General features: G+C 44.1%; 1 protein-coding gene across 1 annotated transcript; it reads right to left on the reverse strand.

Annotated features, from left to right (window-relative positions):
• Positions 1-782: 782 nt before the first annotated feature.
• On the reverse strand, positions 783-14572 carry LOC311123345 (FACT complex subunit SSRP1-like). The gene is made up of 18 exons (XM_084197615.1): positions 14524-14572; positions 13868-13949; positions 12865-13050; positions 10936-11041; positions 10515-10708; positions 10186-10286; positions 8152-8281; positions 7881-7984; positions 7579-7707; positions 7143-7367; positions 6979-7051; positions 5242-5374; positions 4992-5034; positions 3647-3770; positions 3274-3441; positions 2799-2896; positions 1423-1630; positions 783-1291 (listed from the first exon to the last, which is right to left on the reverse strand). The coding sequence occupies exons 2-18, from the start codon at positions 13919-13921 to the stop codon at positions 1229-1231; spliced, it is 2139 nt and encodes a 712-aa protein (XP_084053741.1). The 5' UTR covers positions 13922-13949; positions 14524-14572; the 3' UTR covers positions 783-1228.
• Between the last annotated feature and the right edge of the window lie 2255 nt (positions 14573-16827).

Below are 16827 nucleotides of genomic sequence, written 5' to 3' on the forward strand. Positions count from 1 at the left end.
GGTGAAAAAGCCGGATGTGGAGGTCCTGGGCTGGCGTGGTTACACATGGTCTGTGGTTGAGGCCGGTTGGACGTACTGCCAAATTCTCTAAAACGACGTTGGAGGCGGCATATGGTAGAGAAATGAACATTAAATTCTCTGGCAACAGCTCTGGTGGACATTCCTGCAGTCAGCATGCCGCTCCCTCAACTTGAGACATGTGTGGCATTGTGTTGTGTGACAAAACTGTACATTTTAGTGTGGCCTTTTGTCCCCAGCACAAGGTGGACCTGTGTAATGATCATGCTGTTTAATCAGCTTCTTGATATGCCACACCTGTAAAATAGATGGATTAACCTTGGCAAAGGAGAAATACTCACTAACAGGGACGTAAACAAATATGCACAATTTGCGATAAATAAGCTTTTTGTACGTATGGAACATTTCTGGGATGTTTTATTTCAGCTCATGAAACATGGGACCAACGCTGTACATGTTGCGTTTATATTTTAGTTCAGTATAGTTGCTTACCTCACAACTACATATTATAGGTGTGTGTGAGTTTTAGTGTTCTTGAGGGTAATTTCAGGGTATATAATATGAACAGGAGACCTGTTTCAATGGGGTTAAACCAAACATCTCCTCTACCAAATACTCCTCCACTCATAAAATGCATTCATGGCCCCATTCCCATACTCCTAAATGGCTTCCTTTATTTGTCCTACCGCCTCCTAAATAATTAAATTTCCTTGAGGACTTCATTTCCTCAAGCTCCCACAAACAACAATCACAAAGATTTTATTACAAAAGATTTATTCATTCAGCTTGAAAACAAAGAAACAAACATGACAATTCAACTAAATTAAAATAAAATAAAAAGCACAGAATTGCAGTTCTTAATTTATCTAAACAGGTCAAAAGGACAAGAAACAACAAAAAAACTCAAGACTGAAGACCCCTCTGCATGTCTCAGTGCTATTAAACTACAACCATCCCCATGGGGCGAATAGAATAGAACCCAGTAGAATCATGGGTAACGTAGTAAATAATAATTCACTTTCTAAGAACGTGTGAGACATACACAGGGAGTACAAGTTATTGGTCCATGTAACGCTTAGTGTGTGTGTGTGTGTGTGTGATATGATCTGCATGTGTCTTTGTGCACCTGTCACTGTGAGTAAACTTGTCCAAATGTTCCCTGTTCGTTCTGATGTCATCAGGAGGTCCAGCGAGGCTCCTCCCCCTCTCCTTAGTCAGAGTCCTCCTCAGAGCTGGGGGGCGTGGTCATCACTTCCTCCTCTTCCTCAGACTCCTGAGAGAGCGAGACAGTCGTCACTATGATCATCTCAACATTTCATTTTAATGAATGCTTTGATCATAATGTATGAAAATGGCTACCCGAATAAAGTTATTCCTATTGTTGCCATAGTGACAGTGCAGTACCTTGCCCTTGCTCTTGGGTTTGCCTTTGGCTTTCTTGGCCTTCTTGCGTTCACCGTCAGACGAACTCTCCTCGCTGGAAATAAACTCTCGGCTCTTAAAACTGTCGTTGCCTCCTTGCTCCTTTTCTTTCTCCCCTCCATCAGACTTCCTCTTCTTGCCTCCTGCCTTCTTGTCCTCCTTCTTGCCTCCTGCCTTCTTCTTGCGCTCACTGGTGGACAAACGGAAAGGGAAACGTATGGTCAAGATGGCTGTAGATTTGTGCGTGTGTTAAAAGCAGGGTTACAAGTGTGTGTGTGTGTTTGAGAGCTTGTAAGTGTACCGGGTCGTGTGCGTATCTGATATTCATGGCTGTGTGTCAGAGGAGGCTGGTGGAAGGAGCTGTAGTCTATCACAGTGCCATCCGTTTTGTCACCAAAGCCCCATATACTACCCACCATTGTGACCTGTACGCTCTCGTTGGCTGGCCCTCACTACATATTCGTTGCCAAACCCACTGGCTCCAGGTCATCTATAAATCACTGCTAGGCAAATCCCCGCCTTATCTTAGCTTATTGGTCACCATAGCAACACCCATCCGTAGCATGCGCTCCAGCAGGTATATCTCACTGGTCATCCCCAAAGCCAACACCTCCTTTGGCCGCCATTCCTTCCAGTTCTCTGCTGCCAATGACTGGAACGAACTGCAGAAATCTCTGAAGCTGGAGACTCTTATCTCCCTCACTAACTTTAAGCATCAGTTGTCAGAGCACCTTACCGGTCACTGCACCTGTACACAGCCCATCTGTAATTAGCCCACCCAACTACCTCATCCCCATATTGTTATTTATTTTGCTCATTTGCACCCCAGTATCTCTATTTGCACAACATCTTCTGCACATCTATCACTCCAGTGTTAATACTAAATTGTAATTATATTGCACTATGGCCTATTTATTGCCTTACCTCCATAACTTACTACATTTGCACACAGTGTATATATTTTCTATTGTGTTTTTGACTGTACATTTAGTTTACCCCATATGTAACTCTGTGTTGTTGTTTTTAATCGCACTGCTTTGCTTTATCTTGGCCAGGTCACAGTTGTAAATGAGAACTTGTTCTCAACTGGCTTACCTGGTTAAATAAAGTTGAAAATAAATAAATAGGAGGATGGACTCATTGTAATGGCTGGAATGGAATCAATGGAAGGGAGTAATACAGGTGGTTTCCGTATGTTTGAAACCGTTCCATTAATTCCATTCCAGTTATTACAATGAGTCCGTCCTCTTATAGCTACTCTCACCAGCCTCCTCTGGTGTGTGTGTGTGTGTGTGTGTGTGTGTGTGTGTGTGTGTGTGTGTGTGTGTGTGTGTGTGTGTGTGTGTGTGTGCTCTTACTTCTTGGCGGGTGTAGAGGAGCCTCCACCATTCTCTCTGTATTCCTTCATGGCTTTCTCATAGTTCTTCTTAGCCTCCTCTGCTTTCCTGTCCCACCCCTAGCAGAGAGAGACCTTTTGTTATCAATCGGTTTCCCTAAACAATGGTTTAAACACAGTTAGCTAGGATTACTATTATTTTATTCAAAATGCCCATGGAAAGAAGTGGAGAGCACTCAACCAACACGAGTTGAGGTGCAACCAAAAAACTAGATTGGTCGCAACGCTCACTCACCATTAAAAACAGGATTATATTCAAGCAACTACTACATTTAAAACGTAATAGTTGCTTGAATAAAATCCTATTTTTAAGTGGAGGACATTTAAATTCAAAATGGCCAGAAAATGGGAGAAAGAGAGATGGAGAGAGAGAAGAGCAGAACAGAGAGAAATAGACAAACACAGAGAGCAGAGATAAAGCTCTCCCCCTCCCTTACCTCTTTGTCGTCCTTCCCTATCTGTTTCCACATCTCTCCTGCCTTCTTGGAGATCTCTGTGATGGAGATTCCGGGGTTTTCCGACTTGATGCGCTCGCGGCTGGAGTTAAGCCACAGCATGTAGGAACTCATCGGCCTCTTGGGGGCGTTAGTGTCCTTCTGCTTCTTCTAAAACACACACACACAGCGAGAGAGAGAAACACGAGCACACACACTCATATCACATGTGCATAAATACATAAACTATGTAGGTGCTTCCAGATGTCAATATGAAGCTATATTTTTCTCTGATACAATAATAAACATACATTTGACTGTTCATGACACTCCGCACCCATTCCCCCTTCTATATGACTCCCTCTCTCTCTCTCACCTCTTTGCGTGGCTTCCGGTCCCTCTTCTCCTTCACTACTTTGGCCTTCTTTGCAGGTTTATTCTTTCCCTCGTCATCGCTGCCATCCCCCCCGCTGCCGCTCTCTGACGCGTTACTGTCATACCTGAGGGAGAGAGAGGGGAGGAATACTGTTAGAGAGAGAGAGGGAGAGAGAGGGGAGGAATACTGTTAGAGAGGGGAGGAATACTTTTAGAGAGAGAGGGGAGGAATACTGTTAGAGAGAGAGGGGAGGAATACTGTTAGAGGGGGAGAGAGAGAGAGAGGGGAGGAATGCTGTTAGAGAGAGAGAGGAGGAATACTGTTAGAGAGAGAGAGGGAGAGAGAGAGGAGGAATACTGTTAGAGAGAGAGAGGGAGAGAGAGAGGGGAGGAATACTGTTAGAGAGAGAGAGGGAGAGAGAGGGGAGGAACACTGTTAGAGAGAGAGAGGGAGAGAGAGGGGAGGAATACTGTTAGAGAGGGGAGGAATACTTTTAGAGAGAGAGGGGAGGAATACTGTTAGAGAGAGAGGGGAGGAATACTGTTAGAGGGGGAGAGAGAGAGAGAGGGGAGGAATGCTGTTAGAGAGAGAGAGGAGGAATACTGTTAGAGAGAGAGAGGGAGAGAGAGAGGAGGAACACTGTTAGAGAGAGAGAGGGAGAGAGAGGGGAGGAATACTGTTAGAGAGGGGAGGAATACTTTTAGAGAGAGAGGGGAGGAATACTGTTAGAGAGAGAGGGGAGGAATACTGTTAGAGGGGGAGAGAGAGAGAGAGGGGAGGAATGCTGTTAGAGAGAGAGAGGAGGAATACTGTTAGAGAGAGAGAGGGAGAGAGAGAGGAGGAATACTGTTAGAGAGAGAGAGGGAGAGAGAGGGGAGGAACACTGTTAGAGAGAGAGAGGGAGAGAGAGGGGAGGAATACTGTTAGAGAGGGGAGGAATACTTTTAGAGAGAGAGGGGAGGAATACTGTTAGAGAGAGAGAGGGAGAGAGAGGGGAGGAACACTGTTAGAGAGAGAGAGGGAGAGAGAGGGGAGGAATACTGTTAGAGAGGGGAGGAATACTTTTAGAGAGAGAGGGGAGGAATACTGTTAGAGAGAGAGGGGAGGAATACTGTTAGAGGGGGAGAGAGAGAGAGAGGGGAGGAATGCTGTTAGAGAGAGAGAGGAGGAATACTGTTAGAGAGAGAGAGGGAGAGAGAGAGGAGGAATACTGTTAGAGAGAGAGAGGGAGAGAGAGAGGGGAGGAATACTGTTAGAGGGGGAGAGAGAGGGGAGGAATACTGTTAGAGAGAGAGCGGGAGAGAGAAGAACTGAAATGGGCAATGGATGAGGGGTTAAAACTCACTCCTCAGCGACATCACTCTCCTCCCCAGGGTTGAACGACTCATCTAGTAAAAAGAGAATAAAAAACAAGTCACTAACACAGCCCTCCCAAACATGCTGCTCTGTTGGAAATGGAAATCTCACAACAGCCATACATACCTATGACATTTTAAATCTATTAATGAGTCCCTTTGAGATCTCTTACTAGTGAGGCCCTGATTGGCTACGGGAGCGGTCCGGCCACCCTATTGGCTGCGGGAGTCGTCACTCACCGGTCTCTTCGTCGGAGTCGTTGCTGCCGTCTCCCTCTTCTCTGATCTTGCCCTCAGCCTTCATCCTCTCCAGGTAGGCGTCGTGCTGGTCTTCATCGGAGTCACTGTACTCGTTGTTCTTACTCTTCATGCCCTGTCAGGGGGGGGGGGGGGGGGGGGTGGGGGGGGGGGGGGCAGCAGAGTCAGACTACACTACCCATGATGCTCCAGCAAGGCCCTGCATCTCTATCTCTTCCTACGGACAGCAGGTTAAGGTACAGAAGGGGCTGTGTTCCAACACTTTACAATGGCTTCCTTTCCGTACCTTTAGGACTACTCCTAGGAAAAGGGGAGACCAGGGAAGAATCTAAATTGCATTAACTTGATTCCTCGCATACTTTCTCTTCGCCTCCCTCTCAAAACCCATTGGATGAGAACAATGACTGTATATATGTATGGACAAAGCCATCGATCACGTGACACCATTCATTCCTATGGTAAGACTAAATAGCACATTGAAGACAAATGAAGTTGGTTAAGATGGCGCCTCCTGGAGACATAACATGCGCAGTTTAGCTACTCCAGAAAGTGACGTTGCAGGCTAGCTCAGTGCTGCCCTCTCTCATTGAGTAACTCGAGTTGAAGGCCAACCGGGGTACTGCAGGCTGCCACTAGCAACTAAATTATCCTTATAACTTATTCTGTGTGCGATTTTAAAATAATCGGCTCAAGGACATACATCAGGTGTATTAGAAGCAATTATTGGCACCATGATTGTCTTCTAAACAATTTTTTTTTTTTTTACAAGAAGACTGACCACAAAGATAGACATTTTTCCATTCACTATAATGGGGGATCACGTTTTCTGCAAACAATGCCTGCAATACCACGGTCAGCATTGAACCGCTGTGGCTTCAATGAGGGAGGGGGCAGTCGTTCTCCCCTGGATGATGTCAGAGATCCTTCCCCTCTGACCTTCTCATCAGAGAGGTTTTGAGGAGGCGAAGAGAGGATGCGAAGGATCAAGGAGATGCAATTGAGATTCTCCCTAGGTGAAAAGCTAAGAAGCTATACAAACAGGAGGAAGTGGAGGACAGGATCATTTGTAGTTCTTGACCGTTCAGGTGACCCCAATGTAGTTGTTTGTTACCATGGCATCTACCACCCAGGGCAACAAAGTGGGCCGTTGACGGACAGAGTGGGCTATGTTTATATTACCAGAGAGCATTATGGGTGAAAAATCAGGACTTCCTGTATTTGGTTTAGAGGAGCTGTTTCGTCTTTCAGTTAAACCACTGCAAAGCCTCGGGCAATACATTAGTCAAGACAATGCAGGCAACCAACCACACACACACTCGCACCCCTCTCTTTTTCACACACACACACACACCGATACATCTCTAGATGTCTCTCACACAAAAAATAGCATAATCATAAACCGATTAGTAAATCATTTATGGCCATTCACAGCAATCAACCCCCATGATTAGAATTTTAGCACCCTCCTCTTCCCCATTCAACACACAGACACCCCCCCCCCCCCCCCCCCCCCCTCCACCCAACACTCCATGCGAGCAGTAATCACTCCAAACCAAAAACCAAGCCAACACTCCCGAACCCCGTAACCATACCAACCTTCTTCTTCAGGATTACACAACAGACACACAAGAAAAGAGCGAAATCCGTCAATATTTCTAAACACATCTTGGAGGAGAGTTGAATGTATTTCCACCACAGTAAACATCTCCTAAAGGTTACCTCCTTGAATCCTCTGTTCTTGATGTTGAGTTTCTTGGCATTTACAAAGTCAAACAGCTTCCCATACTCTTCTCTGTGATGGACAGAGGGAAAAAAACAGAAACCATTCATCAGGCAAAGAATCTATACGGTTGTGTGTGTTCGTTTCTAAGTCCCCTCCATACCTCTCTATGCTGCTGAAGGTGAATTGGTTCCCCTGCTTGGTCTCCACCTCGAAGTCGAAGGAGCGCGTTGTGGTGGTGCCTCTGGCGAAGTTGACACAGGAGATCTCCTCGAAGCGCAGGTGCACGGGGGGCTTGTGCACGTAGATGAAACCCCTCTCCAGGGGGTAGAGCAGGCCTGACTGCGCCTTGTAGGAACACGTTATACACTGGGCCCCAGGGGTGTTACTACAGGGGAGAGGAGGGGAGGGAGACTCAATTATGAAATACATGACAAAGTTCTTTATGATAATATATGTGTTTATAATGTAGTCCTTACGAAGAGGAACGGTGTAAGCGTCACAGGGTTTAAACTTCAGAGGGAGGAGGAACATTGGTGCATATCTGCGAGTGATTCTGCAAGCGTGTGCGTGTTGTGCGGGTGCGTGTGTGTGTTTACCCCTGGAAGTTTCCGGGCACGGTGATCTTCCTGTTGACCAGAGCCTTCATCACCCTACTGACCATCTCGTAGAGAGAACCGGACATGTTCTTACTGAGTTTCCCTTCATAACGCTTCTCCACCTCCTCCCTACGGAGAGAGAGGAGGGATGGTAGAGGGAGACAGAAGGGAGAGGGGGGGCGCAAAGAGAGAGGAGAGAGAAACAGAAATTGTATCAAGGGATTCTCGCCAGCTAACAATACGGGTTCATTGTTCCTCTCCCATGTGGTGTTGAGCTGCTGTCGTGTTTTTCTCCCACTCACTCGCTCATGTTGAGGGTGAGGCTGAGCTCCTCCTCCTTAGAGAAGAGCAGGATGAGGAAGTGGTAACGCGTCTGTCCCTGCTTGATGGGCGGGTCCAGACTGATCTATAGACGGAGGGAGGGAGGGAAGGATTGTGAATTGAAGACGACGGCATGGGGTTTAAAGTGAGCATGACTGTTGTCCACATGTTTGGTGCCTAACACAACTTAATACAACCTACACTCGACTGTCAACCACTCACCTCAATCAAACACACACACAGTACACTTACCACGAAGAACATCTGCCTCTGGTCCTTGTGTGGTAGCAGAAAGAGACGCAGCACGGTAGTGTAGGGGATCTTGTAGTCAAACGTCTTACCATGGAGGTGGAGGAAAGCAGGGTAGATGAGGATATCATACCTGACACAGAGAGAAGAAAGATGGTGAATGAGGGCAAGAAAGAGAGGAAGACCTTTGTTCAAAGTAGGTGTTTTTCTTGTAGGTAGCGCTGAGAGACTAACCAACATTTAGTTTTTTGGGTGGTTATTAAACAACGAATTGACCTACGTCATTTTTTGGGGAGTCCAACGCGCCGTTTCTCTAGTGAAAAGCGCCGTTTCTCTAGTGAAAAATCAAATCATTCACAAAATAAAACTATGTGGGACGCTTGGGCCGAAGGGAGTTAAAATTTTCACTAAGCAAATATTTAACCTAGTTCTGCGCAGAAACGTGGTAATTAACTATACTGAACAAAAATATAAACGCAACATGTAAAGTGTTGGTCACATGTTTCATGAGCTGAAATAAAAGATCCCAGAAATCAAGAAGCTGATTAAAAAGCATGATCATTATACAAGTGCACCTTGTGCTGGGGACAATAAAAGGGCACACTAAAATGTGCAGTTTTGTCACACAACACAATGCCACAGATGTCTCAAGTTTTGAAGGAGTGTGCAATTCGTATGCTGAGTGCAGGAATGTCCACCAGAGCTGTTGCCAGATCATTTAATGTCCATTTCTCTACCATAAGCTGCCTCCAAAGTCATTTTAGAGAATTTGGCAATGTCCAACCAGCCTCACAACTGCAGACCACGTGTAACCACGCCAGCCCAGGACCTCCACATCCGGCTTCTTCACCTGCGGGAACTCATTCTGACTGGCTGGGCCTGGCTCAACAGTGGGTGGGCCTTGCTCGCAAGTGGGTGGGCCTATGCCCTCCCATGGCTGAGCCCTTGCCCAGTCATGTGAAATCCATAGATTAGGGCCAAATTAATTTCTTTCAATTTAATGACTTCCTTATAACTGTAACTCCGTAAAACCGTTGAAATTGTTGCATTTATATTTTTGTTCAGTATACAATGACCATAAATCATTGCGCCTGTTTTTTATGTCACGGACAGAGACGGATCAGAGAGGAATAGGCGAAGCAAGAGGTTTCACTCTCGCCAGAATCTGTCCAAAATAAGCCCAATGCATTTCTATGGGCTTATTTCGGACCTAAGCTTGTCACCTGCCTTCCCGCCTTTGGGACAATGACTCCCATTGTTAGGGCGGAGACATGAGCATCTCATCATTATATACAGATCTCTGGACGGATACACTTTTACGGCTGCTACGTTAGTTTAGATATACACAGACTGTATGAGAGAGGAATGTACACAACACAATGAGGAGAGAGAGGGATTGAGACAGTTCTGGGAAGTATGCCTTATCTACTTTGAAGAACTAGTAAAATGATTGTCAGACAGCTCTGCAGCATACTTAGGCAGGCTAGCTAAATAGGATGACTAAAGACACTACAGTATGGGGAGCACATCATGTTAGATGGCCTGGCTGACTGCTCCTGCCTGAGCAGAGAAGAGATGACTTTAAGGAATTAAACATGATAAAGTCAAAAAATTAAAAAAAGTAATATACACAACTTAATTATTTCATTATTTCATGGTAATTTCCTATTTTTTCTATTGATGTCTACCCAATGTGGACCTGACAATTGAATGTTCACCATTTTGGGCTTTGGAATATCCATTAAAAAGCTCCAAAACCATTGTAATGTCATTATTTCATAATGCATTTAAAATGTTGTTGTTTTATTAATTATCAAAAACCGTGATATTAAAAAAATAAAAAATCTAACAAACCTTCAAAGAAATCACTAATCGCTCAGCTCTACTTGTCTGTGGTGGTTACTATTTGGAAGGGGGGATGGTATTGAGCCAAGTGAACACTTTGCGGATGAATCTGATAAGTGTAGAGTAACATTATATAAAACAATGATGGCTAATACTGATGAATAGTGGTTGGTGGTGCTGATGCCACAGTACCTGCCCCTGGGTGTGAGGCACTGCAGCTCTTTGAAGACACACACAGCATCTCCTGTAGCCTGGATCACATCTGCCTTAGACAGCACGTTCGCGGCAAACGCCTGACAGGAAGGAAGGTTAAAACAGGAATAACATCAATCACTGCATCATTGATGTTGGTGTGAAAAATGAACTGTTTCTGAGTACATGACAGCTGTAGTGTTAGCGCCATCTGCTGGGGTAAAGCCAGTAAGGCACTGACGTTCACTCCATTCAACCAGCAGCAGTACAGAGTGGTTGTTTAGTTAGTTCTATCCTTGGTACAGGTCCGGTAATAGAGCGTGGGTTACCTCCACAGGGTCTGCCCCCTCGTCTACGGGGCCGGGGGGGACGTAGAAACGAACTTCCATGAGAGAGACCTCAGCGTCATCATTCTGGTGGAACTCCAGCATCACCTCGTTCTTCCCTGTCGCACACTGGGACACGCTGGCCAGGGGGATCTCAAACACTGAGCTGTCATTCACATCAAACGACAACAATGGACCTGCAGAGGGAGAGAGGGGAGAGAGAGGAGAGAGTTAAAGACTACAGCTCCCATAATGCAGCACAGCTGGAGGAACGCTACAACGAACTCTTCAAGAGAGATCCAGAGAGATGAAAAAGATGGTTTTGAAAACGTCCAAGCCATCCAAGAGGAAACTATAGAACGATTAGATCCTCTGCTACGGTGTTGTGTGATGGGTATTTAGAGTTTTAGTGGGTGTGGTTTACCAGAGAATTTAGCAGTGCCCCAGTTCCAGCCCTTCACACACATGTCCTTCTCTGTCAGCTCCACCTTGTAGTTGGCCTTGAAAAACTCCGAGATCCTCTCATAATCCTGCCGAGGGAGAGAGGAGATGTGTGGAGGGGGAAAGGAAGAGAGGAGATGTGTGGAGGGGGAAAGGAAGAGAGGAGGAAGAGAGAAAGTGAAAGAGAAAAAACTGAGTAGAAAGATGTTCTCAGTTAAATCCTTACTTCCCCCACTATTCTGAAAAACACCCCCCCTTTCCTCCCCCTCGATGCGGGGGCTAATTAATCAAAGCTCAATTATGGCCCCTCCCGCCACTCGGCCCCCTGGGACGCTGGAGGTGAATGTAATCCGTCCGCTCTCTCCGCCGCTTACAATCAGCCTGTTTATTTATCCTGCAGGCCCGATTAGAGCTGGGGCACACAGACACACCGCAATCACTTCCACATGTGTGTGAAGGACAAAGTGTGTATGTGTGTGTGTGAAAGAGGAAAAAGAGTGTGTGGGAAAGAGAGTTTATGCACCTGGGTATCAGCTTGTCTGTTAGGTTGTTAGAGAGTGTGAGAGCCCACAGTGTGTGTGTGTGTGTTGGACAGCGAAAGAGAATATACATCAGTGTGTGTGTGTGTGTGTGTGTGTATAGGATATCAGATCAGTGTGTTGACTGCATCTGTGAGTGTGTTTGTGAAGATGTATGAAGGCATTGTGTTTGTGTGACAGCACGTGTATACAGATCTAAGTGTGTTTACATTTCTGAGTATATACTGGATATAAATCTGTGTGTGTGTGTGTATAATGAGTGGCCTGTAACTGTGTAAAGACGTACATATCAGTGTGTGTACCTGCTGTCCTCATCAGCCCGTGTTAAGAGCTGTCTCTCATTACCGCTTTGGCAGAGTGCTGTTGCTTACCTCACACAACAATAATAAATCACACTCATCCCAGTCTTCCCATCCACTATCCACACAGAATCACTATATGCATAAACACACACACCAAACAACAGTTCCAATCCTCCACCCCATAGCTGTTCCATTCCACCACCCCTCTTCCTCTCCCCCTAACTAATATGATGCTCTGTAACACAGACGCTGCCATAGGATCTTCACACCAGGGTGCTATGCATTAGCAGACACCGTAGCAAAGTATTTTAAACGAAAACAAGCCCTTCTCATTGGACAAGATCGTCCCTCCCCGTGTCGGCCCCGGCTTTGTTTCCGTTTTGTGCCTAGTGAATAGAACCCAGTTATGGCTAATACAGTGGAGTCCTGATCAATACAAAGCAAACTCCGTTAAAGAGCGGTGTGCTTCACAAGTAGTACCAACTTAGTAAACAGATGACTTCTGATACGTGGATTTCAAAACTCGCCGGCGCACTTCACCACTCCTAAATCAAATAAATTATCATTACTTGTTTAGGACAGACATTCAAAGCATTGAGTATGCATGGGGAGTGGGCTGAGGTGGTGTTTAACCAGAGGTGTCACGGAACATGATATAGAAGGTGAATACATCAAACTGACTGACTGGCTGGCTGCTCCATTAACCTATGTTTGAATTCCTCACCAGTGACAGTGTGCAGGATAATAAACAATGACATCATCGTCTGAACCCACACAGTCAGAAGATCCCATTTTCAAATATACACTGATTAACCTCAGGAGACCAGCCTTCCTTCTCTCCCTCTCCAGCAGCACTGGTAAGGCTAGATTATACACAGATCCACTCTTACACTCACTCTCAAGCACGCACACACAACCTGTGAACAGATAAACAAATGTATCTAAAAGCTCACCGGACACCTACCCACGGAATTCTCACGAAGAAAACCACAAAACCACAGCAGACACAGACAATCACACAACCATTTTCAAGCAAATTCTCTCACTCGTTCACACACACCACTGCCTCACCGTGTCTCTGAAGCCGTCATATTTGTAGACATGTCCGGTGCTGGTGGCCAGTTTGATGCCGTGTCCCAGACATACACGCCTCCATGTGGCCTGAGACAGCTCTGCTGCCGGGATGTTGTCCACCTTCCCTGTCTTACTGCTCTTATACACCAGATTCTGCTTACTGAACCGCAGACGACCGTCGTTCTGCAGAGAGACCACTCACTCATAAATACACTTAGGCTATCGTCTTCGCCAAACTTGTGGTCATTTATTTGTCTATCAATTACAACAGGGATTCCCAAACTTTTCCACTTGGTGGCCCCCCTTCCAGCATTGGGGAACAAAAAAAAAAAAACCTTAGCTGACATGGGCTAGTCGATCAGGACATTTCTGACAAGTTATAAATAGCTCTCTAAGGTGTGCAATGACTAACATGAGATGAGGAACTGATGATGCACAACCCATTTTTTAAATTGCACCTTGTGCATTCTACTATTACAACTTTCAAGAGTAATTTTAAAGCCAGACTGAGTCCCAGGGGGGGGGGGGGGGGACCACTGAATTGGGAACCACTGAATTACACTACCAGATTTTCCTTTGCAAAAAAGAAAGCACAAAGCAAAGACTTCACTCTATGGTCCTTTAAAATCTACTTTAGTCAAATATTGTGCGCTATAGCTAGCAAATTAACAAATGTGACTGGGTGAAAAAATAAGAAATGAAGTCTGCTTCATGTTTTGTTTCCTTCCCATCCTTACTTCCTAGTATCGTGACAACCCTAATATCCATGCTACCCATGTGTACTTCAATCCTGATCCCGGAGACCCACAGGGTGTGCAGGCATGTGTTCTACTTTCATCCTAGGCAGGACTAACACCTGATTCATCTAAGCAGGTGTGTTAACTAGTACTGTGCTACAACAAAAGCCTGCACACCCTGGGGCTCTCCAGGACCAGGATAGAAGGACACTGGTTTGTTAAGACACTGATGGTAGATGGCATGAGGTAAGCTAGTTACTGACCCAGGACCCCTTGGATTCCTGGTAGATCTCGTTGAACTCAAGCGTGTCTCCCATTTCTGCCTCCGCAAGAACTGATGTTCAGCTGCGTACACAGAATAAGATATTGTCAAACAGTTAGTTAGCAATGTTATTAATTTGTAGAGGAGCCCAAGTTGTAATAGCTAACTAGCTAGGTAGCAAGCTAATTCCTTTGAGTCAACATGTGAGTGTTGTTGACATTTCATTTAGTATCTAGCTAGGTTAAATCAAACCATGTAGTTTGGCTAGCTAGCCAATAACAACAACCATGAAGCTAACTTAGTTAGCTAAATATTTACAAGTGACAACTCAATGCGGGTATAAAAGCTTAGTATTGAGAGAACAACAATAAGCAAACTGTAGCTAGCTGCTTTCTTTGTGGCTAGAACATGCCGATACTAGCTATTTAGCTACCATAGTTAGCTGGCCATTCGTACTAGCGATGTGGCTAGTAAATGGATGCCAGTTTGGCTAGCTGGCTAGTGATTATGTGGCGTTTCTTCGCTAACTATTTGACTCCTATGGATCAATAGTAGCTAGGCCAATTTTACTGGTCTCAACTGTTTGGTTTTATACACATTTACTTACAATCCACTAAATATCTCCCTGAATAAAACGAACAAACTTTGATGTCTTACTGTCAATGTGATGAGGAGACCTCGCTGTTTCCCGCGTGAAGCATCAGCCCAAGAGCTGACGTCACCGGAAATAATCCGTAATACTTTTGAATTTACTTCCGTTTCGTTCTAATTTCCAGAAAGTAACACTTTTCAAAGATGTTCTGCCTACCGTGTAGGTCTTTCGTCTGACACACATAAACAACTTGGCTTAGAAATAGGTGAGAATTGTTTGATACGAATGCTTTCAGTCATTAAGGTAGGCCTACTTGTCTCCTGTTATGAAATGCAAAGAAACCTCTCAAAGTTGTCAGGACCGCATGCAATAACTGCTCACCACCACTAAGGGGTGCACGCAGCAGCCTGTTGTTATAAAATGCGTGAGAGGTTCTCCAATTGAATTGCTCATTTGTGACGATGGATGATGATGAAGCTACAAGATTCCCCACCAGTCCTGTCCAATATAGCCTACTGTACCACTTTGGCAGAGGAATTACGCTAATAGGTTACTGAAATCCTGTAAAAGCTTTGTAATATCCTGTCGCCTTGTTCCAATATCAACATACCATGACTACTACTATGAGCATACACATATCAATGTTTTGACAATAATTAAATATTAGTTTTGAAATTGTTAGATTTAACAAATAATTATCTCTGTCTCTCTGTCTCTCTGTCTCTCTCTCTCTCTCTCTCTCTCTCTCTCTCACATACACACACACACACACACACACACACACATCATACGCAGCCCCACACTATGGGTACACAATGGCACATGTTGACTGACAGGTGAAGGTGAGAGAAGGAGATCAGACTAATCTAACTGTCAATAAAGCTAATGCCAAAGGAATGAATATAACACAAAGGAGAAAGTTAGGAGTGGAGCAGGCAAACATTCACATAGGCTAACACACACACACCTAAATACACAATGACCGCACACATACAGACGCATCACGCTCTATTCATAGAGCTTATTTACTTAATTTTTAATTCGCTGAGGTAAGGCTATATGCCATTGACAAATATCATGATGAAACATGAAACGAATGAAATAATGATATGTTTGATGAAAATGAAGAATCACAGAGATAGAAATTAGTTGTGACAAGTTCGAGTCTCGTGCTTCCAACGACGCCTTCAAGTTTAGCGATGCGTCAACTTGGTGAATCACCAGGAGAATAACTAAAGAAAGGAGGAAAAGGATGGGAGGGGGAAAGAAGGGGGGCAGAAAAACTTTCTCCCTCCTTACAAAAACCCTCCGCCGTCAGTCAGTCTGTCACACAGACCACACACCCGTCAAGTCTGCGGACGGTCAAAGTCAGCCAGGCGGATTTGGTGCGCACACCTCGGCTTTTATAGACAGCGATATTTTTTATCAACTCACAAATGTTTAATTAGAGAGAGTGTAGTTCCATGGACACTGGATTCAGAAGATTATTTTTTCAAGAGAAGATACTTCAAGCTAGACTAATCAAGGGAAAATAAAGTTGATGGAGAAAAGGTTTGAAAAGGTTAAACCAACAAAATAGATACTAATTCATCATTACGCAATTAGTCCAGGAGTCTTTGGATAAAGCCCTGCTGATTTAATCAGTGCGCACTGAAAGGAAATAAAGGATTTTGCGAAAATTAAAAATGCATTTTGGAGGTAAGTCCCAGTAAAAATAATCACGGCTAAATATCTTCCACAATAACATTCTTATAAAAATGTGTATTTATTTATTATTATTATTATTATTATTATTATTATTATTATTATTATTATTATTATTATTATTATTATTATTGTTATTATTATTATAGCATATTTAATATTTCAATATCCTGAACCGATGGCTTTTACAAATTAATATTTTACAAACATACCAGTGGCATTTCAGTTATTTTATCATTTTTAGATTATCCACAGTAGAGGTTCCCAGATAGTTGTATATTTTGGATAATAATATGATGATGACCAAGGTGAATTTGCACTTCGTTTCCTGCACCACTTTTCTCAAACTTCTAATTACATTTCAATAGAAATGAATCCTGAATATCTTTAGATAAGTGTAGAAATCCCTTCTCAAATATATACAATTGTAGTAACATAAGCATATTCACAAGATAACAAATACTTTAACACATTTATATGAGAATACAGAATAATTATAATAGATTAACTTTTGTCTGCATATATCACAAACAAAATACAATGGCCTCCAAAGAAATGCTATAATGGCACATTGTACATTTTGATACAAAAAATTTGAACATATCCTGAGATAAAATGTGTGGCCCCTTTTATAACATTTTCGCTTCGAAAACATCCTTGTTCTA

This window comes from Coregonus lavaretus (genome assembly GCF_964263955.1).
Source record: "Coregonus lavaretus genome assembly, contig: HAP1_SCAFFOLD_7253, whole genome shotgun sequence".
NCBI classification, from domain to species: domain Eukaryota; kingdom Metazoa; phylum Chordata; class Actinopteri; order Salmoniformes; family Salmonidae; genus Coregonus; species Coregonus lavaretus.